The sequence below is a fragment of the Pelodiscus sinensis genome, chromosome 5, assembly GCF_049634645.1.
Source record: "Pelodiscus sinensis isolate JC-2024 chromosome 5, ASM4963464v1, whole genome shotgun sequence".
Lineage (NCBI taxonomy): Eukaryota > Metazoa > Chordata > Testudines > Trionychidae > Pelodiscus > Pelodiscus sinensis.
The window spans coordinates 68,383,019-68,408,832 of record NC_134715.1 but is presented as its reverse complement, the minus strand read 5'-3'; the positions used below and the strand labels follow the sequence as shown (position 1 = coordinate 68,408,832).

Below are 25,814 nucleotides of genomic sequence, written 5' to 3'. Positions count from 1 at the left end.
AAAATAACCATGACATCAGATATTGCTTTAAAGAGCCACGTTGCATATTTCCAGCTTCTAACCCACTTTCTGCCACCTTCTCAAATCTACACCAAAATTTGTTAGATCATTGTCATTTTTCCCACCTCAAGGTCATGACCTCTCTTTTGAGATGCTAACTCTAAAAGGAACACTGTATGTTACATGTGCATAGCAGAGATACTAATGTGCACACTGACAAATCATGAAACGGCCCAGATCAGTAAACTTCATTGAAGTCTCTAGTGGTGCCTGCCAGTTTTTGCTTTTTCTAATGCTTCTTCCTGTTGACTATGAATACAACATAAGCTACAGAGTGAAATGTCTTTTTTTTCTATTCTCATCTTTGTTCAATCATTCAGTCATGTCATTCCACATATCTAACTGGCATTAGTTTGTCTGCCAACTGTAATTTCTAGTTTTTGACACAATGCTAAAACATTTTCAATCATCCTGACAATATTTTCTGCCCCATAACATTCTTTTGTTTTATATTTTCTATGCTTTCCTTAACACAATACAGTACTTTACATTCACTAATTCAACTTCACATGACCCATAGTTCAGGTGCCCCACTCTATTGTGTCCACACTCCCTGCAACTGTACCTAAATCTGTAGAATATTTCCCTCATCTGACAATTCCTGACAACTCCCTGGGGAATGTGGGAGAAGCGTATTCTATATAATGTATATTTTCTCATAGAATCACAGAACTAGAAGGGACCTTCAGAGGATATCTAATCCCGTCCCCTTCCCTCATGACATGACTTATTATCTAGATTATTCCTGACAGGTGTTCGTCTAACCTGATCTTAAACATCTTCAATGATGGAGATTCCACCACCTCCTTAGTCAATTTATTCCAGTGCCTAATTGCCCTGACATTTTGGAAGCTTTTCCCAATGTCCAACCTAAACCTCCTTTGCTGCAATTTAAGCCCATTGCTTCTTGTCTTAATCATGGCAGGTTAAGAACAATTTTTTCCCCTCTTCCTTGTAACATTGTATGTACTTGAAACTGTTATCGAGTTCCCTCTCAGCAGAGGTGAAAGAGAGAGTCTGTCTAGACTGCAGGGTTTTTCTGGGAAGTATCCCGGAAAAACTCCGGTGCATACAGAGAACGCATTTGCCCTTCTGCTTTTTTTTTTTTTTTCAGAAGAGCAAACACACCCTTTCGGTGAGCCCTGTATACCTCGTTCTATGAGGAATAAGGGCTCCTCTGAAAGAGAAGGCTTTTCCACCATTTGGCCCCATCGAAACAGGGCCAAATGGCGGAAAAGCCTCTTCCCGAAAAGAAATCGGAAAAAGCTATAGTGTAGACCTAGACTAAGCGGGTGAGCCCTGGTGCCGGGCTCTGGCAAGAACTGGCTGAGCTACAGCAAAAGCCAGCAGGGAGCTATTTAAAGAGCTAGCAGGGACCCAGGTTGCAATAGGACAGTACCTGTAAGAATTTTTAAATTACTTTCACTGTTGCCTCTTGGCCTTCTCTTTTCTAGACTAAACAAACACAGTTCTTTCAATCTTTCCTCAGAGGTCATGTTTTCTAGACTTTTAAACATTTTTGCTGTTCTTCTCTGGATCTTCTCCCATTTGTCCACATTTTTCCTGAAATGTGGTGCTCACAACTGGACACAGTACTTCAACTGAGACCTAATCAGCACATCGTAGAGTGGAAGAATTATTTCTCATATCTTGCTTACAACACACTCCTGTTAATACATACCAGAATGATTTTTCTTTGCAACAGTGTCACACTGTTGATTCATATTTAGCTTGAGGTCCAGATTTCTTTCCGTAGTACTCTTTCCTGGGCAGTCATTTTCCATTTTATATGAGTGCAACTGATCTGTCCCTCCTAAGTGGAGTACTTTACATTTATCCTTGTTGAATTTCATCCTATTTACAGGCAGTCCCCGGGTTACTTACAAGATAGGGACTGTAGGTTTGTTCTTAAGTTGAATTTGTATGTAAGTCGGAACTGGTACATATTGTAGGGGAAACTCTAGCCAAACATTTTTTTTAGTTTTGGATAGCATAGGGAAAGGTTAACTCCCCTCTAATGTTTGTTTTGCTGTCTGTTCCCCTGTTCAGAAGATTTCACATCTATTTCTGTCCCTGTGACAAACTCAGGACTAAAGGAGTAACTCATCAAATACCAAACAGCTCTGCACCATGCTTTGAGCTAATAGCTTTTTTCCACACACCACCCAGGGTTCTAGGAGGAGGGTCCTTTTTTTGCTAACACAATGAGGCCAGCACTTTGTTTGTTTTGGTGGAGTCTTTGTTTGCCCAGGGAGCCCAGCATGTATAGGGGGAGGAGGGGCGGAGAGGCTGCTTTTGTCTGCTGTTCGGCAGCCTGTTGCTCAGGGGAGGGGGCAGCCTGTTGCTGGCAGGGGGGGAGGGGGGAGGCGTGCAGGATGCGAGGCCGCAGGGGGGGGGGCAGCGGGCATGGGGAGGCACTTTTCCTCTGCCCGGCAGCTCTGCGGGATCCCTGTCCCTGTGGCCAGCTGCTGCAGGCAGAGGCCAGTTGGAGCCGGCCGAAGAGGAGGAGAAGGTGGATTGTAGGACCCAGGTGAGCGAGCCCCGGGGACGCTGCTGCGCTCCAGGAGCCCGGCATGTATAGAGGGGAGGAGGGGCAGAGAGGTTGCTTTTGTCTGCTGTTCGGCAGCCTGTTGCTGGCAGGGGGGTGGGGGGGGGGCAGCGGGCGTGGGGAGGCACTTTTCCTCTGCCCGGCAGCTCTGCGGGACCCCAGTCGGAGCCGGCCTGAGGAGGAGGAGGATCCTAGGACCCGGGTGAGCGAGCCCCGGGAATGCTGCTGCGCACGTGCAGGAGTTGCCTCACCCTGTTCGTATCTAGGGATCCGACGTAAGTCGGATCCACGTAAGTCGGGGACTGCCTGTACTTCAAACCATTTCTCCAGTTTGTCCAGATCGTTTTGAACTAAAATCCTATCCCCCACAGCACTTTTAATCTCTCCCACCTTGGTATCATCCTCAGAGTTTATAAACACACTCTTAGTGTTCTTAGCTATATTATTGATGAAGATATTGAACAGAACCAGACCCAGAATTGATCCCCGTGAAACCCCACTTGTTATGCCCTTCCAGTATGACTGTGAACCATAACTATTCACTGGGAACACCAATAACTGTGTTGTAAGGGTCAATCCTGTATTGAGGATCCATGTATATCCTATTAGGGCCAGGATGTAAGAGATAAGGAGATTGATTTAGTTATTGCATTCATTTGTACAGTAGTTGTTGATTTTTATTCTTTTGTGCTTTGTTTTGCACATGAACTGAATGAATCCTAAAATGGTCTTCATCAGATCTAGAAGAAGAATTTCTCCCTCCTTTTTGATTGTATTTTAAAAGAATACCCTCAGGACACATTGGAGTATACTGCTAACATGCCTATATTGTGGGAGAGTCTGTTTATTTCTTATTAACTTGTCAAAACACCATATTAGAATCACAGCCCCAATCCTTACAAGTGTCCTTCTTTTAGCTTACAACAGGCCACTGCTATAGAGAATTGTCAATGTCCACTAAAGATTTCCAGTTGTTTCATAAGAACAAATGTGGGTTGGATAAAAATGTGGGATAACTATGAGAAAAATATAAGAATGTTGCAATATCTTGACATGAGTTAAAAACACTGTGCAGCTGTAACTTTTCATTAGTGTATAAAAGTTGCAGCCCGGTATAATATTAATGTAATTAGAAATAGCAAAAGGTTGATTATAATGCAGAATTTCAACATATTCTTTTAAAAATGCCAAATTGCTGGCTGCTTCTTTGCATTTTTTCTCTATCCCAATATTTGTATCCTTCATTCCTGGTGACAACTGTCTGACAATTCAGAAAAAATTGAGTTGTGTCCTAATAATTCAAGAATAGTGATAGAAATGTAGCCGTGTTAATCTGGTGTATCTGAAACAAAATACAGGACTATGTAGCACTTTAAAGACTAACAAGATGGTTTATTAGATGATGAGCTTTCGTGGGCCAGACCCACTTCCTCAGATCAAATAGTGGAAGAAAATAGTCACAACCATATATACCAAAGGATACAATTAAAAAAAATGAACACATATGAAAAGGACAAATCACATTTCAGAACAGAAGGGGGATGCGGGGGGGAGGGGAAGGAAGGTAAATGCCTGTGAGTTAATGATATTAGAGGTGGGGAAGGGGAGATGTCTGTGAGTTAATGGTATTAGAGGTGATAATTGGGGAAGCTATCTTTGTAATGGGTAAGGTAGTTCGACACTCTCCGCGAGGGGCTGAACAAAGACCCCCAACTACCTTACCCATTACAAAGATAGCTTCCCCAATTATCACCTCTAATACCATTAACTCACAGACATCTCCCCTTCCCCACCTCTAATATAATTAACTCACAGGCATTTACCTTCGCCCCCCCCCCCCCCCCCCGCATCCCCCTTCTGTTCTGAAATGTGATTTGTCCTTTTCATATGTGTTCATTTTTTTTAATTGTATCCTTTGGTATATATGGTCATGCCTATTTTCTTCCACTATTTGATCTGAGGAAGTGGGTCTGGCCCACGAAAGCTCATCATCTAATAAAACATCTTGTTACACTTTAAAGTGCTACATTGTCCTGCATTTTGTTTCAGCTAATAATTCAAGAAACTTAGCTAGAAAAATCTTTCTACTTTATAGCACAGCATTTCTTTAAAAATCAGAGTGGATAATGCTTGGTTGCATTTTAAAGGGTTCCTTCTGCTACTTCACATTAAATACTTACTTATTTACTTCCTGCTCTGGTAGGGTGAGATTCACTATACTTATGTAAAGTGCCAGTAATCAGGCTTTATGTGAACACACTTTATACAGGGAGCTGGGAAGGTTAAAAAAAAAAGCACATCATTAGTGCAGGACAATTATGGGCTGAAATAATACTTGCAGCTTCTCTGTGCCCCTTGTGCTATGCACTAGGGCTACTCAATTAATATAAATATAAATCCCATGACCTTTCCCTCACCACTTTAATATAATTTACAAAGGGCTTGTCTTCACTTGACTTTATGGAATGCCTAATCTTTAACTGAATTAGATAATTCATGTGAAAACCACAAGCGGCCATGTCTTCCATAGGATTATACTCTGAGTGAGTTAATATTAGTTAAGAACACATCTGTTTTTTCCTTGGCGAGAAGGCCATTCAGACTAGTAATAAGACATATCCATGAGGGTAATTAACTATTAAAACAGCCACCAAAGGATATGTTGTACTACCCATCACTTGAAATCTTTTTTAAAGGCACCTGATCTTAATTTAAAGATGCTGTTACTATGGGCTTGATGTTGTCATTACTGGATGACATTCTATGCCAGGAGTGGGGAACCTCAGGCCTCCCCTGCTTGCCTGGATCCAGCCCCCAAGTCTCAGGGGACCCTCTCCCCCAGCACTGGTGAGCCCACTGGTGCTCAAGCCCCTCTGCTGCCTCACTGTGTGTCAGAAGCACCCAAAATCTACTAGTCTGGGCCCACCTAGACTCTGATGTGTGAAGGGAATGTGGGGCGTATCTTTCTCCTTCTCAGACAGAGACCATGTCAATGAAGTTTTTTTTTCTCCTCACTTGTGTGTGGCCCCTGACTGATTTTTTGTGGGTCATTGGTCCCTGACCCATGGATTTAGTTGGGATTGGTCTTGCCTAGTTGGGATTGATCCTGCCTTGGGCAGGGGGCTGGACTTGATGACCTCCTGAGGCCTTTCCCAGCGCTATTATTCTATTATTCCCCCCCCCCCCCCATTCTATAGCTTATCATAGAGAAGGTGAGAAATGTCTGTATTATTTTTATGGAAAAACTGGTGTGTGACTCATTTTCCCCACTCACTTTGTTATCCACTGAGTGTGAAATAGTTAATTTCACCTGTAGGATCGGTGGGGGGGGGGGGGGGGGGAGGGAACAGTGCAGTAGGAGATGGGTATTGGTCACACTGGGTTACTATGAATGTCAGCATATGAATGAAATTGCTGTGGAAATGCAAAGGAAGAACAATAGCTGGATGTTAACTTTTTACCACCTGGCAGCCAAGGGAAGGAGAGAACAGAGGTGTCAGATGGGTCAATAAGAACTCAGTTGACCAATGCAGTGGGAGAGAGATTGGATCAAGGTCTGCAAGGCAAAGAAGGGAGGTTTGGCTACAACAAAATCTACCTCCCAGGCTAGGGCAAAGAGGAGCCGTCTTACTGAAACAAAGAACGAACTTTTGCTTTCACATTCTAACTTTAAAGATTCTAAAACACTATATTCCAACTGACTAATTAAATGCTGGTTTGTTTTGAAAAGCCTGGCCATGCCACTGCAATACATCTGCTGTTGTGTGGCTCCCAAGAGGTTGGGTCTTCTGCAGGGGATCAGCTGAAAAAACTACAGGGGTGATTAAGCCTGAGACCCAAAGTCAGAATAGTGGAGTCATGGAGCTCCCACTTCTAGAAAGTGGAAGTGCATAAGGCAGGGGTCTCAAACTCCTGTCTCGTGGGCCAGTCCCAATTGGAGCAATTGCACAATCCAGACTAGGACTCCTGGCGGGTGCCTATCTGTTACTGGATCCCAAGCCCTACCCTTTCCCTCCCCCATAACACTCAATCCTTCAAGCATGCAGCTTTGGGGAATCACTGGGGGAGCCTGGTGCCATATGGAGGCAGCAGTTGCAACTCCCCTGCATTCCCCATGGCAGCAGAGGAACCAGAGCGTGTTGGAGCAAGTGTGCCTACCAAGTGCTCTCTGCTTCCTCCGTGGCTCCTGCTACCCACCCCTCCACAGTGATCCCAAAAGGCACATGCTCGGGAGACAGAGTGCCCTGGCGGAGAGGATGGGGCAATGGCAGGAAGGAGTGGGGCTTTGGGCTGGAATCCCAGGTCAGATTGTGCAATCAATGTGGCCAGGACTGGCCCACAAGCTGGGAGCTTGACCCCATGGCATAAGGCCTAGAGCTAGAGTGGTATATTCTCAGAAAGACTGCACAAAGGCTGAAGGCCTAGCAGCCCCAGAGGATCTGTAATACTTGTGTTATGCATGAGCTCAGCCGACATTATCCTACAGGTCCACTCTGGCCTTTTAATATGGAAAACTGGCTTGGAGACCCATTCCAGAGAACATGGAAGCCTCCTGAGACACAACTCTATTTGTAACTCCCACACAGCCCCAACACAGGGTTGGCAAGATACAGAGGCTCTTGCAATTGTCCTAACTGAATTTTATTTGTAAGACACAGTTCTGTGAGGTGAATATCTTCTGCTAGGTGCTAAGCAGCCTCAACTTCAACAGTAGTGGAAGTTGAAAAGTGCTTGATGTGACATATTGCAACTAAACCAGATGCAATATCTTTGCGAACTATATTGTATTAATGTTATTCGTGATTTATAAATCACTTGGGCTAGGAACTGAATGCAACTCCAGGGGGAAGGTTACTACAGCTCCTCCAGGAACCAAAAACAGTGGGGGAGATTAAATGTATCCATTATATGTTAAATTACACCAATTATGTGAATCAGTTATATGTTAATCACCTACAGAGAGGTACCAACTAATGGAGGATTGCATGTAGAATTCAGAGAGGGTTTTCCAGAGCAAATAGTCAAAAAAATGGCTTGAGAGTCTAGGTTTAAACTGAGTGATGGCCTTCTTTCTGACCTAGAAAATAGACAGGAGCTTCTGTCCGGGGGGCTCCTGCCCCTTGCAGGAGGGTTGGCTATACTTTGACCTATTATGTTCCCTTGAGACTGATCAGTAACTTTGGAGAAGTTTCTAGGCATGCATACAGAAACAATTATAATATATATTTTCTCTGTAAAGCTTTCACCTTAAGAATAAATGTGCTTACCCATTGTAACTGTGGGCAATATGCTGCTTTCTGTCTAATTACAGGGGGCTGTGCAGTCTTAAAACACCCCAGTCTGAAGGGTGTGGGACAAGGATTCCTGCACACATTAGGTGATAGCTAGAAAACTAACTGGATACTCCTAGAGTGGTCTGGAGGAGATATAGGTGCCGTTACCCATGAATTGTGACATTTAGCACTTCAGTGTCAGAGCTTCATTAAAATGGTCCATTAATCTCTTATTTTTTTACATTAATCCTTATTTGTGTTGGCATAACATTTAATGTCTGACATTCTGTAAATTTCAGACTCTTTCACTGCTACCCACAAAGTGAGTTTAGAAGCCAGAAAGTGACACTGTCAGACAAGTGTTCCTCTAAAGGTAAGAAGTGATTATTGTCCTCAAGATACTTCTGTATTTAATGAAACAGGCATGCACTTTACCTTCACTCCCAAGAGTTATAGAGCATGGCGGTCTTGGCTGTTAGTCTGGCACATGTGGAAGTTCCAAGTATTCTATATGTAAATATTTTTCTTTGAAATGTATACATTTAATATGGCAAAATGAAGAATATCAAATTTAATACAATACTACCTTTTCCATACAAAGAGGATTTGTGTGTATATTTATACACACTTTTTCACTATAGAAATATACTATTCTTTTGCATGCTTTAATTATGGGCATAATTATGATTAAAATAGAATGGCAATTATTGAATTAAGTAAGTAATATGATGATGTTAGATTGCTAAGGATCGCTGTGCTTACTTTAGTGCCGCTAATAAGACTGATGTACCTCAGTGACCTCAAATCTGAATTCTGCAAATGTTGCATTCTTGATTCTACAAAGACTTATGTGCATGCTTAACTATACAATCTGTGAGCAGTCCCATTGAAGTATATAAAGTTAAAACAAGCCTTTGAAGAAACTGGGCAAGAGAAAGAAAGTTGTAAACTGAATGAAATACTGGTTACTTTACTATTGTACATAGTATAGATGAATGTATAAATTTATGCATTGCATTCCACATCTGTTCACAACTAACAGTAGGATAAAAACATAAAATGTTTTAAAAACAATGATTTTTCCTGTTAAAAAAGCTTTATGCATTTGCTTGATGCATATTTTGTGGATGGATGGAAAATTCCACTGAATATGTTATCAGCTGGCTGCCTTTCTCTGTATAAGAGCCAATAAAAATGGAGGATTGTATTGGAAAGCAGCAACTTCCCCTGTATCAACCTTTGCAAGGACTATTAAATCAAATCCCAAATGTATTCATAGAAACAAGACACCCATTTTAAATGTTTTCTCAAGATATGAGCTAGTCATTGCATTTATTGTTTGAATTCCATTTATTGTCTGAATTCCATTATTTTGCCCAAGCAGATTCATGTTTTACAGCACAGAGTTTTGAGGTGCAGATAGCATGTCCAGGCAGACTTAATACTTCATTTTACTGGAGTCTCATTTTAAAATTTGGGGGATAAAAATAATGGGTTTACTATGACATGAAAGGAGGACAAGGCTCTAAGAAATGATGGCAGAAAGGCAACTATTTTATTGACCAGATGACACTATGCAGCAAATGGATGTGAAAAAATCTTTTCAGCATGGGGAAGCCACAGTCACTCCCTTGCCCAGAGGAAGCAGTAAGTCAAATTAAACATAAGCCAGGTAACTATTGGAGCCCCTACATATTCCCAAAACAGTTTGGTTATTGGCTTCTTAAATCTGATCATCCAAAGCAGGAGCCAAATAATACACAGTATCTTAGAACTAATTAGAGTTATCTGCAAGCCAAACCCCAGAAACCTCTACTGCTGGGTTTCACTAACATCCAGGGTTAGTGACGAACTTTGCCTGGCCCCGGGCAAAGTGGAGGGGCCTCAGCTCTGGGGCCTCCAGTGAAAGGAGCAGGCTGGGGCTAACCTCCCCCACCCAGTTCTCAGTGCTGCCCAGACTGTGCTGTGTGGCTATTTAGAGGGCCTAGGGCTCTGATGGCCTGGAGCCCCCGGCCCTTTTAAATCTACAGGCCCTGGAGCAGCTGCTCCTTTGCACCCCTCTCTCCCTCAGTGGCCCTGCTGACATCCTGAGAGTTAAAATAGCCCCTTGTTTTATAGCTGACCAAGATGGGAAACAGACAGTCTCTCTCCAATTTCAACCTAAATCTGGCTAAAACAATGCAAGCAGGGTTTTCCAGAGAAATGGCTATAAAGGCTGGGTTTAAACTGACTGAGGGCCATCTTTCTCATCTAACAAATGGACAGGACCTTCTGTCCAAGACTTGACCTATTATTTTACCTTGAGATTGTTGATTAACTTTGAGGAAGTTTCTAACATGCATACAGAAACAATTTTAGCATATATGTTTTCTGCATAATGCTTTTACCTTTAGAATAAATGTACTTGCTTAGAAAAAACTATGTAGTAACCTGTAACTATAGGCAGTACACTGATCATATCAGAGAGAAAGCAATTCACAGGGATGGGCTAAGCAGTTTTGTTCGTTTTATTTTTACAAAATGTTTTAGAGGAGCTATCCAAAGCTCGGAGGCACCTTAGCAATATGGTGAAATATTAGCATAATTTTCAACTCTATTAACATATTCTCAGATTCAACCCTACTGGCCATCTATAAATGAAGGTGACCTGTGAGGCAAAAGTAAGAGAAAGTCACCATATCAATGGGGAAGGACAATTAAACACATTATAAAATTCCATCAAACCACTAATACAATGATCAGTCAGGAGAACTAATGTCTTTGTCAGAAGCTCCTAGAAACATTTGGGATCCATTCACTTCCAAGAATGGATACCCAAACAGATCCATTACCCCAACAAGAAAAGGCACTCCAATAGACAAGTGAAGAGTCAATGGTGGGGCAAGACATGGATGTAATTTCTCAATCTCTAATCCTAAACCAAACACTAGATCAAGAGCCTCAGGGGGTAGTCGAGTTAGTCTGTAACAGAAAAAGCTTTAAAAACCACCAATAGTCTGGGAGTACTTTAAAGACTAACAAAATATGTAGATAGTATCATGAGCTTTGGTGGGCACAGCCCACTTCTTCAGATGACTGGAGTATTGGATGTTCAGGACATGTGAAGAAAGCTCATGCGCTGTACCCATGAAAGCTCATGATACCATATACATATTTTGTTAGTCTTTAAAGTGCTACCAAACTATTGGTGTTTTTTAACTAGATCAAGAGTCCTCCAGCTATGACCTGAGCTAGCAAGCACCTGGGTAGTCACATAGTTATCTTAGCTGCCATGAAATCAGAAGACACACCCTCCAGGCAATTGTTGAATAGAACTCTCTCCATCACTAGATATTGGTTGCTTGCCTGGTATTTCACTAGTGGGACTGGATTTCAAGACTGAATACCATACCCAGTGTCTGAAAGCTGCACCCTATCTAGATGGATAAGTAGTTAGAAAAATAATGCCATGCCTAAAGATTTCACTGAAGCTTTTTCAAGTTAACATCTAAATCTTATGGGTGACATTCCTTCTGGGATTGCCAATAGTGGCAACAATGCCAGCTTTCCTACAGAGCCACTTAGCAATATCTCTACCCATGTCAGTCCAGTACAAGGGGAAATAAAATTTGAGGTCACTCTAGTCCTCCTTTGCCTTAATCAAAAAGCCTGTACCCAACTCATCTAAAATATCACTGCCACATACATGAATACTATCATGTTAGCAAGAAGGAAGGAAGAAGCTCGTATAACAAGTACAAAAACCCTTCCAGGTCTCTTAATGATGCTCTGCCTTCCAATCCAATGTGTATATCACAGAGTTCTAGTTCCATCCATTGGACTTTGTCAAACTGTCTGGAATAGCTCATCTCAGAGAAGACTTAAGAAGCAAGGTACAAACCCCAGACTGGTTGTGAGTTCTATACTTAGATTTCACCAGTTAAATGTGAACTTCTCAAGAATTATAACAACCTTAAGATGGGATCGCAGACAGTCTACTTGTGTACTCCAGCTTATCTTGTCATCCAGTTAAGTTTGCTTTTGGGATAGATAGTCCCTTAAATATTTTTATGATTTTTTTAAAAAAATTGAAGTTAATCTAAGGAACAATGCCTTACCCCAGTTGCACCCTAGATCCTACAATAAACACAACTCTTGTAGCCAATCCTATGATAAATTGAGATTAGTTAACTAAGAAAAAGAAATAAAAGTTACAGCCAAACCCCATTTATCCAATCTAACTGGGACTCTTGCCAGGTTGGATTATTAAAAATCCAGATAAATGAATGAATGGGAATGTGCAATGCTGCAACTCCATCTGGAGGTCACAGGAGGGAATGCTCCCCCCGAGGCCTCTGTGCATGTGATGGTCTGGTTAACACAGCCAGCCAGATAAGAGAGGGTTGGATAAATGGGGTTGTACTGCATTTACAAGGTTAAAGCAGGTAAATAGACACACAAATGAATTATAGGTTTGGTTTTAAAGACTGACAAAAGCTGCTGCAGTATGCCAGCTCTGTGTGTCCTAGAGGGATAACCCAGACTAAGCAGCTTCAGGGGGTAGCCGAGTTAGTCTGTACAGGATACATTTAATTTAAAACACAACAAATGGTCTGGTAGCACTTTATAGACTTACAAAACATGTAGATGGTATCACGAGCTTTCGTGGGCACAGCCTACTTCTTCAGATGACCAGCTGTGCCCACAAAAGCTCATGATACTATCTACATGTTTTGTTAGTCTATAAGGCTTTGTCTACACTACAAGTATGCTAATGATGGACTCATTAGCACGGCTCGCCGAACCACGGCGAGTCCTGCTCGCCAGCCGTGCTGTCCGGCGATCTGCGCATGCGCAGACCGTTCTGTGCATGTGCAGATCACCCAAACCTGGCTCTTCTGGGATACAATCTACTTGTGAGTAGATTGTATTATTTGTCGAGCCCTGCTCATTAGCATGAGTCGCAGTGTCATTAGCATATTTTCTGCTGATGCTTTTTCACAAGGGGTTTTTACACAAAAAGAATCGGCAGAAAATATGCCATGACTCATACTCTCTGCCACAAAAACTTGCCGCTTTTCTGGAAAAATCAGCCGCTTTTCCAGAAAAACTTGCCAGCTGTCTACACTGACCGCTTGAATTTCCGGAAAAGCACTGACGATCTAATGTAAAATCATCAGTGCTTTTCCGGAAAAACTATGCTGCTTCCATTCGGGCAAAAGTCTTTTTCCGGAAAACTGTCCTGGAAAAGGGCCAGTGTAGACAGCACAGTAGTGTTTTCCGCAAAAAAGCCCCGATCGTGAAAATGACGATGGGGGCTTTTTTGTGGAAAAGTACGTCTAGATTGGCCACAGACGCTTTTCTGGAAAAAGTGCTTTTCTGGAAAAGCGTCCTGCCAATCTAGACGCGCTTTTCCGAAAATCCTTTTAACGGAAAACTTTTCCGTTAAAAGCATTTCTGGAAAATCATGCCAGTGTAGACATAACCGTAGTGTAGACAAAGCCCAGAGTGCTATCAGACTATTTGTTGTTTTTTAAGTTTATCCAGACTAAGCAGTTTGGGATCTCTTGCTTATCCTTAGAAATCTTGTCATTGCCAAGTTCAAGTTGAGAGAGAAACAGTTCCTTCTTGTCAGGGATTTTATTCCCTTCCCTAAGAGTTCAAGCTGGTGGATCTACAGTGGTCATAATTTAGCTGACAAGGAGGGAAATTGCCTGGCTGAAAACTATTAATCAACCTTCTGAGCAAACTCCCTTCTAGTGCCTCCTCTCCCCCGATGAGTCTCAGAGGTGTTCCAGGAGGAGTGTTATCTGTGTAGCTGAACATCAGCTCAGCTTCCTCTTTGTGGAGCTCTGGAATTGGTGGGGTCCAGGAGCAGTTGGAGCCATGTGAGTGATCTTTCATTACCCAGTGTTGATAACTGAGGCCACATAGTAGGCCTGGGTATGTCTACACTACAGCACTAATTCGAACTAATTAGTTAATTCGAACTAAGCTAATTCGAACTAACGGATCCAGACTAAAAAAGTAGTTCGAATTAGTGTTTTGCTAATTTGAACTAGCATGTCCACACTGAGTGGACCCTGAACCGAGGTTAAGGATGGCCGGAAGCAGTGCCGGCAGGGCATCAGATTAGGACTTAGAGCGTGGAGCTGCTGTCTCAGGCTAGCTGAGGGCTGTGCTTAAAGGGACCCGACCCCCACCCCGGACAGACAGTTCTCAGGGGTTCCCCACTTGCAAAGCAGTCCTGGCTTGGAGTGCCCTGAGTACCCACACTCGGCACATCACAGCACTCGGCCATCAGCCCGGCTGCACTTGCCGCAGGCTGCCATCCAGAGGGGGTGGTCAATCAAGGGGCTTCAGGAGAGCTTCCACCCTGAGGAGCCCGCAGAGCCACTCCAGTCCTCCCCATCGGGGGCTCGTACCCCATTCCTCCCTCACCTCCTTCCACTTACCCCTCCCTAGCCCCCCTTCCTGATGTACAAAATAAAGGACACGTGTGTTCAAAAATAGAAACTCTCTTTATTGAACAAAACTCGGGGAGCCTGGGAAAAAGAGGTGGGAGAGGGGAAGAGAGAGGGTGGGAGAGGGGGAGGGCAACTAAAATGATCAGGGGTTTGGAACAGGTCCCATCTGAAGAGAGGCTAAAGAGACTGGGACTTTTCAGCTTAGAAAATAGGAGACTGAGGGGGGATATGATAGAGGTCTATAAAAGCATGAGTGGTGTGGAGAGGGTGCATAAAGAAAAGTTCTTCATTAGTTCCCATAATAGAAGGACTAAAGGACACCAAATGAAATGAATGGGTAGCAGGCTTCAAACTAATAACAGAAAGTTCTTCTTCACAAAGCAAATAGTCAACCTGTGGAACTCCTTGCTGCAGGAGGCTGTGAAGGCTAGAACTAGAACAGAGTTTAAAGAGAAGTGAGATAAAGTCATGGAGGTTGGGTCCATGGAGTGCTATTAGCCAGGGGGTAGAAATGGTGTCCCTGGCCTCTGTTTGTGGAAGGCTGGAGATGGATGGCATGAGACAAATGGCTTGGTCATTGTCTTCGGTCCATCCCCTCCAGGGTTCCTAGTGTTGGCCGCTGTCGACAGACAGGCTACTGGGCTAGATGGATCTTTGGTCTGACCCAGTACTGCCATTCTAAACTCAGGGCTCAGGGTCGGGGATCTCACTGGACCACCTTGATTTTCATGCACACCTGCTTCTGGGTGGCCAGGCTGGCAGCTATCCTGCCCTAGACGGCCACTTTCCTGTGCCTAGTATGGAGGTCGTGGATGAGGTCCACAATGTCTGCACTAGACCAGGGGGGCGCCCGCCTCTTGCGGACCTGGGCAGGCTCCCGGGAGCCGCCAGCCTGGTCCCGGGAAGAGGCGGAGGGCTGGGTGGCAGCGGGTGGCTGCCTCGAGCCATGCCAGGTGCAGGGTCTGCTGGCTGGGTGCTGGCAGGCTTGCACCTGGCACAGGCACTGTAGCCAGCCTGTGCCCCTTTAAGGGCTCCGGGGCCGGGAGGGGGACAGAAGAGTTTCCCTGGTGGTGCCCAGATTGGCCACCAGGGAAAGCTGGGGAGGGCTAGCCTCCCACTAGTTCGAATTAAGTGGCTACACAGCCCTTAATTCGAACTAGTTAATTCGAACTAGGCGTTAGTCCTCGTGGAATGAGGTTTACCTAGTTCCAATTAAGCGCTCCGCTAATTCGAATTAAGTTCAAACTAGCGGTTTGCGTGTGTAGCGCCTATCAAAGTTAATTCGAACTAACGTCTGTTAGTTCATATTAACTTTGTAGTGTAGACATACCCCCTGAGATTAAGAATCATTGAAGTTATCAAAACCAGTTGCTAGAGGAGCCAGCCTATGGTAGAAGGCAGTAATGGCTGGAGCTGAGTTGGCAAACTAACTAGAGGAGTGTTATTGGCTACAGTATAGTCATGAAGACCAGGTATAGATGGGAAAGAATATAGGTGGAGAGGAAGCTATGCAGCCTGTGGAATCAAAGTGTCTTCTTGGCTATTGGAAGACAGAAGGATCCAGCATCATGAAGCTCCCCCTGTTCAAGAGGGCTGTCTCAACTGGCCAGACCATTTTCAGGGCCACTGGGGCCAGCTAAATGTAGCCAGCTGGCCAGGAGCCCTTGCCATAAAGACAACTCTAACAAAAAAGTCATGAGCACACCTGCTTTTGGTGAGTGGGAAACTTGGAATGGCTTATCAGTGATCTAGAAGAAAAAGATCATATACTAAAGGATAAAGGAAAAAAGAATCAACTCTTAATCCTCAGATTCTTTATCTCTTAAATCTTTTTTCTGCATATGTTGCATTCATATAATGGAAACAATAGGTTTCTATCTCTGCTGCATGTAAAAAAAAAGACTTAGGATGTATTTATTGCAATTGCATCCGTTAAAATCTAAAAAGGGATATTTGATTCTAGTTGTGAAACACACCTAATAGGATTGTATTTTTTAATTTATAAAATACTAGCAAATGTTGCTTAGGGCCTTAACTCAATTAAGGCTTTTTTTTTTAATAAAAGGAAAATGTACATGTTTATTTTAATGATTGTATTTTTCAAAACTAACATTTTATTATTTTTTTTCGGATTTCCTTTAAAAAGGGATTGTTAAAATATTTGTGTATTCTTTTTATGGGAATTCCATCAAATATGTTTTTCGTCATCTCTATCAGTACTTCTCATTTGCTATGTTTTAACAAAGGATTATAATCAATTTGGTTTCCAATAACATTTTCTTCTAGCTTTCAAACTAGAAGCATTGATTCAGCTGTGCCAAAAAAGAGCAGTACTCCAAAATTCTGTTTTAGTGCTTTTCTGTAAGGTTTGAGAAGCAATCCTATTCCAGGTTCATTCTGTTTTTCTGGCTCATCTTCGTTCAGTCTCTTTCAACATTCACTCAGTTATGTCAGTTTTAAGGACTGTGCTTCATTTGGTAAATGTCTCTTTTTTTTGGTTTTATGAGAAGAAATCCCATTTTCCTGACACAACTAAACCCTTAGGTTAGTAGTTCCCAATCTTTTTTATACCACAGACCAGCAAACCCATTCACAAACTTTTGGTGGACTGGTACATAAGAACATAACATTAGAGAAATGGTCAGAGGTAAACAGGATGAGGTTTAATAAAGAGAAATGCAAAGTGCTCCACGTAGGAAGGAACAATCAGTTCCATACATACAAGATGGGAAGCGACTGTCTAGGAAGGAGCATGGCGGAAAGGGATCTAGGGGTCATAGTGGACCACAAGTTGAATATGAGTCAACAGTGTGATGCTGTTGCAAAAAAAGCAAATATGATTCTAGGTTGTATCAACAGGTGTGTTGTAAGCAAAACTCGTGAAGTCATTCTGCCACTCTACTCTGCACTAGTTAGGCCTCAGCTGGAGTACTGTGTCCAGTTCTGGGCGCCACATTTCAAGAAAGATGTGGAGAAATTGGAAAGGGTACAGAGAAGAGCGACAAGAATGATTAAAGGTTTAGAGAACATGACCTATGAAGCCAGGCTTCATGAACTGGGCTTGTTTAGTTTGGAAAAAAGAAGATTAAGGGGGGACATGATAGCGGTTTTCAAATATCTAAAAGGGTGTCACAAGGAGGAAGGAGAAAATTTGTTCCTCTTGGTTTCTGAGGACAGGACAAGGAGTAATGGGCTTAAAGTGCAGCAAGGGAGGTTTAGATTGGACATTAGGAAAAAATTCCTAACTGTCAGGGTGGTCAAATATTGGAATAAATTGCCAAGGGAGGTGGTGGAATCTCCCTCTCTGGAGATATTTAAGAACAGGTTAGATAGACATCTGTCAGGGATGGTGTAGACGGAGCTTGGTCCTGCCTTGAGGGCAGGGAGCTGGACTCGATGACCTCTTGAGATCCCTTCCAGTCCTATGATTCTATGATTCTATGATAAAAATGGCCATACTGAGTCAAACCAACAGTCCACCTAGCCCAGTGTCCTGTCTGCCAACAGTGGCCAGTACTAGATGCCCCAGAGGGAGGTACACAACAGGTAATCCTCATGTGAGCCCTCCCCTGTCACACATTTCCAGACAAACAGAGGCAAGGGGGACACCATTCCTACCCATCCTGACTAATAGCCATTAATGGACCTAACCTCCATGAATCTATCTCTCTCTAAAATGGCATTTGCATATTCATTAGGGTAATTAATTTTAAGAAGTCATATGTTATTTTACATCGCATCTGTACATGTCATAACAGATCAGAGTTTGCAGAGATCTACAACACTAAAAAAAAATTCACAGAAAGACTTTCTTTCTGGCTGCTGGGTGGGGCAGCTCCACCCCCAGGGGCAACTGGTTCCTGCAGAGGGAGGTGTGCAGTGAGGGGCACCCCAAGGGGGAGGGGCATGTGGGGCACCCTATTTAGAACCTGAAATTTTGTCAGGGGCATAGCAACTGGTGCCCCCCAAGTGCTACCACCAGTCACCTCTGTCCTTCCCACATCATGCCCCAGGGGGAGGGGGAGCTGCCATTGTATCTCCCCCATCTCCTTCTGTACAACCTCAGCTCTGTGTCTCTCCCTTTCCCAGACATGCTGCTCTTGCTCCCACAGTCTCCCCCCAGCCTCACCTCATCCCCCTTTCCCTCCCTGTGACCCCCTCCTCCATTGCACCCCTATTCCCATCCACCCCATGTCTCCCCTGACCCCCCAACTTCCCTTCAGTGCCTCCTGCATCCCCCTCCTGCTCCCACCTCACACATCCCTGTTCCCCCTCACTCCCCCCTTCAGCCCTCTCCTGACCACCAGCACCACCCCCAGGGCCAGCTCCCCCTACCCCCCACACACTAACAGGTGGCAGCAGCTTCCCTGGGCCTCGGGCAGGGATCACAACTAGCTCCACTTGGAGCAGCCCAGAGCCAAACCCTCCCCCTGCAGCCCCAGGGGAACCACTCCCAAAAGGGAGGAGGAGTCTCTCTTATCTGCCTGCCCCCCCCCTCCAGTGCTGCCCTTCCTAGATGTTCCTAGGGAGAGGCTCCTGGGGAGCAGTAGACTGGCCCTGATGAATCCCCCTCCCTGCTGCAGCCTGGGCTGCAGGGGAACAGCAGCAGCCCCCACTGGGACTCAGGGATCCAGCCCATAGCCTGGCCCCAGAATCACCATTGGCAGCAGTTGCAAGTCACTTCCTGCTGCAGGGGCTGAGACCAGCCCTGGCTCCCAGAGCCCCTGCCTGCTGCTGCTGGGCCCTATTGAGCAACCCACCATATTGCAGCCCCTGCACCTGGGCTCGTGCAGCATCCCCTGCATCAAGACAGCATCATGCAGAGAAGCCATCGCAGCACTGGGTGCAGGGAGAAGAGACAATCCCAGGGAAAAGATAAGAGGGGTTTCTGGGCAGATGGGGCCTTGCTCCAGAGTCCCACTTGAGCCAATCAAGACATGGGCGTGGGCTGGCAGCGTGCCACAGTTAAGCAGCCAGCAGTTTGCGGCCTGGTAGTGGTCCGCGGCCAGGCAGTTGGGAACCATTGCCATATGTTGCTTCAAGTTATTGTAAGAAAAAGCTGTATATTCAATTTGGTGGTCCTAACTCTTACCATTTAGAAGGAGTTGTAGATCAGACAGACAAACTCTCTAAATATATAATAATGCATCTATTGAGCGTGTGCTCTTTAAGCACAATGATCAAGATCAAGGACGCTGCCTATCAAGTAAAATAGTCTGAACTATATTTTGGGAACAGATTTTGAAAAAGTCAGCAGTTTGAGCCTTGTGTGCACACATGTATACAAAAATGCTTACAATGTTCAAATACCAGATTTGTGCAGACTGTTGTGATAATGGCATGTGCAAATGAAGCACATGCTTATGCATGGCACAAATCTTTGAGAGACTGAGGCTCAATTACAAGCTTATTTTATGATGTAAACAGTTTCCTAAGGCAAATTAACAACTTTTCAACATTACCATATGCAGTTCTGAGCAAGATATTTTTATTAAAAAAAAAAAAACATTTTTCCTAAAGGTCTACTTTCCTGCTTTACTGTTGAAAAACCATTAGGCTGTGTCTACATTGGCAAGATTTTGCACAAAAGCGGCCGCTTTTGTGCAAAACCTTGCCACCTGTCTACACTGGCTGCGAGTACTTGCGCAAGAACACTGACATTCTAATGTAGGAAATCAGTGCTTCTTATGCAAATACTCTGACGCTCCCGCTCAGGGATAAGCCCTCTTGCGCAACTGTTCTTGCGTAAGAGGCCAGTGTAGACAGGCAGCGTTAATTTCTTGAGCAAGAAAGCCCGATGGTTAAAATGGCCATCAGAGCTTTCTTGCGCAAGAGAGCATCTACACTAGCACGGATGCTTTTGCACAAAGGCACATGCCAGTGTAGACGCTCTCTTGCGCACATACTTTAACGCAAAAATGCTTGCGTTAAAAGTATTTGCACAAAATCTTGCCAATGTAAATGTAGCCTATGTATAAGAAATAGAAAAGGGTGAGGGAGTGTTAAAGCAAAGAAGATCTGCCTTTTCTGGCTTGCTAGGTGTGTGACTAGAAATCCATCCTAACCTCATTACTGAGTTATGAATGTTTTCAATTTAATTGACAGGCATGCCTCTACTGAGCACCAGGAGCTCTTAGTGAAAGCAAGAGACTGTGGAGCCTAGAAACCAGTGGAGTTGTGTACTCTCAGTAGGACAAAGGGTGAAGGAAGAGAGGTTCCAGAAAGAACATAAGCAAGCTTAAGATGCAAGTCTGGCACTGACTTTGAAGAAGTCTGTATGAGCAAAGCAATTAAAGCAAATGCACCAGGGAGTGCAGGAAGAAAAGTGGGAAAGTAATTAATACAAATTAAGATGTACAATCTGTGATGGTTATGGCACACAAGGGCTTTGAAGTGCCTTCGAGATACTGAACTCTGATGGATACACACTTACTATATACTGCACCTATATATTATATGAATAAAGAGAACGACTGTTTTGCTTCAGCAGTGATGGTGAATGTTGATGGCATCCTAGTAAAACACACAACATTTATTATTCTGATAAACTGCTCCCAAGGGAGTAGTTTCCCTGCCCTCCCAGCAGGAGATATAGTGCTGTTCTGACATAGTAGAGAAAGAAAGGGACAAAACAATAGGTAAGTCATGAAACTGGGTTCTGACTTTCACAGAGTGGGTGGCATTAATTTCAGTCTAGAAAAGCAAATAATTCACTCAAAGATGATAAATTTTACTGGAAAGTGGAAATAAAACTGAGAAGTAAAGTAGAGCTAACTTTGCATGAAAGTGTATTTGAGAACAGAAAGTACTGACTATTTACTCATCAACAGATTCAGCTGTTCAGAAAAAGAAAGCTTCAGAACGGAGGTGTTCCTGACTAAGTATACTACTCACTAGTGCATCAAAACAGCTAATTTCACAGAAAACCTAGGCCAAATGTTAAGGGGTAACTGGTTGTTTGGATGAACTAGAAAACTTGTTTCCATTTTCTGTTTTGATGACAAGGAGCTATAGGAACACAAGACAGGATAAACCACTTCCTGCCTCACTAGGTCAGCCAAGAACATGTGGCAAAAAGGGGAGAGGGGTTAAGATCCCCATTTAAAGTTTAGGTTGCTTCAAGGGAACCATTTTTGTTCCTTCTCTGTATGACAGCTATTTTTACTTTTTTAATCTATCCCACTCTATTCTCCATGAATCCTACAAGTAATGTAGGTTGACTTACACTCAATCACAGTAATTAGGGTATTTCATGTCCACTTTATATGCCTCTATATGTGGACCACGGGAAGACTGGGTGGCAGCATAGCTCAGAGTGGAAAGCTGGGACCTCAGGGCAATCAGGGCTCCTTGTGGGGAGTCTGCCTGGCTGGGCATCAGCTCAGCTCTGACTGGGCAGTGGGGACCCAAGAGCTTGAGCCAGTCTGTCTGGGCAGTAGCCCAAGGGCAGCCAGCTCTAGCTGGAGTTCCCTACCTTCTATGAAAGCTTTGTCAATTTCACAGGGAGCCCTTGTCATGTTATTGGATTTTAAAGTGAGCAGACAGATCACTGTTGCACCCACAGGTGGCGTTCGCCCCCAAATTCTATAAATGTGGGCCATATGAGGTGTCCAATGAAAGCTTATGCTCTACTGAGTCTGTGTATGACACTCAGGTACTTGTATGATTTTTATGTGACGTTATGGATAGGGGCTCTGTTCTTGTATTGTAAATGTTCTCTGTCTGGGAGCGAGCAATGGGCCTTGACTGCCTATTGTGAGGAAGGATTGTTCAGTGAATGGCTCTGCTATGTCATGGACAATGGCTCTCAGAGTGGCCAATACACACCTGAGGAATGTGTCTGGAAGCCTGCAGACTAGCCAGTATGGGTATGTCTACACTACAGCATTATTTCGAAATATCTTATTTCAAAATAGTTAATTCAAAATAAGTTATTTCGAAATAACCCATCTACACACAAAATGCATTTCGAAATAGCGCTTTGCTATTTCAAAATATCACGTACACACTGAGTGGATGCTGAATCACATTTAAGGCCGGCCAGAATCAGGTCCGGCAGGGCATCAGGTCAGGAGTTACTTTGTGTGGCTATTGCTTGAGGCTATCTGAGGCCTGTGCTTAAAGGGACCCACCCCAGACAACCAGTTCTCAGCTTTCCCTGCTTGCTTGCTTACCTTGAGAGACAGCAAAGCATTTTGTCTCTGTGTGCTTTGGTTGCCCTCACTTGGGACACCCTACTACTCTGCAACATGGAGCCAGAGCCACCCCTGGGCACTCTGGTGCTTCTCTTGGACGCATTGCTCTGAGCGTCGCTGCACTTTCTGCAGGCTGCTATCCGGGAGGTCCATTGGGAGGCCGTCAGTATCCAGGAGGCCCTGCGGGAGACCTTCCATCCTGAGGAGCACTAAGAGCCTCCCTGGTCTGTCCCACTGGGGGCTTGTGCCTCATTCCTCCCTCACGTCCTTCCACTTATCCCTCCCTAACCCCCCTTGCTGAAGTCAAATAAAATACATGTATTTTCATGAACACAAACTTTCTTTATTTAACAAAACTGGGGGAGGGGAATGAAACTCTGGTGCAAACCTGCTCCTGGCTTCGCATGTGGCCTTTGGTGGCCAGGCTGGCAGCTATCCTGCCATAGATGGCCACGTTCCTCTGTCTAATACGGAAATCATGGACGTTGGAGGCATCCCCCCCAAACCTGAATAAGGTCCATGATCTCCACCCTGGACCAGGAAGGCACAAACCTTCTCCAGGACCTGGCAGGCTCCTGGGAGTTGGCAGACTGCTCCTGAGAAGCGGTGGAGGGCTGGCTGCCAGTGGCTTCCTGGCTCATGTTTTGGGGCCACTGGTTCAGGGGCAGTGACTGCTGGCTCTGGGCTGGCAGGCTTGGAGCTGGCACAGGCACTGTGGCTAGAGTCAACCCCTTTAAGGGCTCTGGGGAGGGGAGAGGGAGAGGAGTGTTCTTGGTTGTGGCTGGAGTGGCCACGAGGACACCCTGGGAAGGCTGGAGGCCCCCTATTTCGATATAAGTGTCTACACAGCACTTATTTTGAAATAGCTATTTTGAATTTGGTGTTATTCCTCGTGGAATGAGGTTTACCAAATTCAAAATAAGCACTCTGCTATTTTGATTTAATTTAAGTTAGATATTGAGAAAATAATACAGATAGGATACTTAATCTCTGTAATAGACTTCCAAAGGAGAATGTGGAATTCCCATCATTGGATGTTTTTAAGACTAAGTTAGAAAAACACGTATCAGGGATGGTTTAGATTGGGGTGGGCAATAATTTTGATGGGGGGGGATACTAAGATTTTAGAAAGTGATCAAGGGAATCACTCTTCTATGGAGGGGATCCAGGGTCTAGAACTGAAATTTGGCGCACAAGGGAGCTCAGGGTAGGGGACTGGAGTGCAGGAGAGGATGTGGGATCTGGGAGTGAGTTTGGAGTTCTGGGACAGGGATTTGGAGGCAGGGCCCAGAGGGTATATGGGTGCAGGAGAAGATTATGGCCAGGAGTGTAGGAGGTGGTGCAGGATCTGGGAGGGAGTTGTGACCTGGAGGAGAAGGAAGGGGAATGCAGAGGGTTTGGATGGTGACCTGGAACAGGAGCAGTTGGTGTGCCAGAGATACTTACATAGGCAGTTGCAGGGCTGCAGGCCTGCAAGACTCCAAGGCAGACTTACTGCCTGACAGCCCCAAGCTGCTCAAAATGACTGACTGCTCTAGTCTCTGCTCCAGGCACCAGAAGGAGAGGGAGGATTCACATGCTGCCTCTACCCCTAGCAAAATCTCTCACCTCCCATTGGCCAATTTCCACAAAGCCTCCCTCAAGCACCTGGAACAGGGCCACAGGGAGCAGCCAGCTGCTTAAAGCAGTGCGGGGCTGCTCTGAGCACTGGCTGCTCTATGCCTGAGGGGCACAGATCCAAAGGCATGGTGGGCTGGATCTTGCTTGCCCAAATCTAGATTTACTTGGTCCTGTCTCCTCTCTCTTCCCTGAGCTGAGAGAGAGAGACTAATCTACGTCTAATCACGGTATAAAAAACCTCAATGCAGCTATAAGCACTTATGTTCATATTCCTGGAGAGTTGTAAAGTTAGGATTTCACACTGGACATTTCACAGGATTTCATGGAGGCATTCTTTATGTTTAAACTTCTTCTTTGCTAGGTTCTCTCAATTAACAACATCCTAGCTGGGCAACATTCTCTTGCTACCTTATCGCCCGTTTCTGGAAATTAGGCTAGTTCTGCCATAAATTTAGTGATCGGTAAATATTTCTATCCTAAAAATAGGCTAAGAAACTATACAACATGGCATAGCAGTAAGTATACTTCATTTTTACCAGTTCTCTGTGTTAAATTAGCTTTTAGCAGACCATAGCCAAAGTCAAGGGCCTTCTGAAGCTCTCTTCTATGTGGATATCAATCTTGGACAATGACACAGAATGAAAATGTATAGTGAGCTCAGACGTGAATACTTCCAACCATTAAAATGTTCCACTAAGCTTTCCAATAAGACGACTAAGGCAGAGAGTATGAGAACTTGAGACCTGGCAGCACAAAAGGATGTAACCCTCAGAGTACAGTAGTTCAACAATACCTTACTAGTAAAGGAAAAAGGAAGCGATCCAATGGAATTGCAAGACAAGCAGAAGCCTGTATCCTTTAAATTCAACAGGAAGTGACTAATCCGATTATGGTTTAAGTCTTTCAAAGTCAGTTGCCAATTAAATTTTTTAAAATGCCCTGCTGTTGAATCCAGCCCAAATAAAACATTCAGTATACTAGAACAGAATGCCTTGGGAATCCAAAAGCTAATGCTAGAAAAAAAACCTCTTAATCTGTATTTAATAATCTTTTGGCAAAAAGAAAGAAGGACCCGAGGTAAAGTTTAATGATCAAGCTGGCAATTATGGACATTGTTAAGAACTCCTTTTTCTAAGTGTGCATTTCATATTAGGAAGCATGTACAGCTATTAAATACTCAAAAAGTGACGGGGCACAGTCACTCATTAGTACTGTGCAAATTCATATTTAAAGTTTAGTCTAACATGTGCAGACAATTTTCACAGTGTATGTTAACCAATAATAAAATTTTACAAAAGTATGCCAGCAGAAGTTGTGGTGACAATTTGCTAATGAGTCATTACCGTGACTATGCCTATCTTGGCTTGCCATGTATGTTTTCCTGTAGATATTTATATATGTACAACTTGAGAAAGTGTTCATGGATTCTCCCACCATGCAGGGCTGACAAAAGCCACCTACCATCACCAATACCCCCAGAAATGCTCCTTCCCAGCTCTATAAGGGGAGCATGCCTCACTGTGAAAACCTCTGCCCTTAGTGTAGTCATTATGGCTATGTCTACACTGCACAGTTATTTCGAAATAAGCTATTCCAGAATAGCTATTTCAAAATAGCACGTCTACACTGCAGGGAAGTCTCAAAATTAGTCCAAGGCAGGCTCCCATAATAT

The 25,814-nt window shown here is 44.1% G+C and overlaps 1 protein-coding gene across 12 annotated transcripts in view; it reads left to right on the top strand.

Moving 5' to 3' along the window:
• SCRG1 (stimulator of chondrogenesis 1) overlaps window positions 1–25,814 on the top strand; it is a 124,799-nt gene that overhangs the window by 65,172 nt on the left and 33,813 nt on the right. For 10 of the 12 annotated variants that reach the window (XR_012904224.1, XR_012904221.1, XR_012904219.1 and 7 more), the window contains 2 exons: window positions 8,181–8,254; window positions 20,433–20,813. Coding sequence is in view for 1 of the 12 variants with exons in the window: in XM_025186615.2 (XP_025042400.2) it covers window positions 8,181–8,254 (74 nt within the window). In the remaining 11 variants the exon portion in view is untranslated. Of the gene's footprint in view, window positions 1–8,180; window positions 8,255–20,432; window positions 20,814–25,814 lie in introns of those variants that run through there. The other 2 variants (XM_025186615.2, XM_075930210.1) reach the window with 1 other exon arrangement.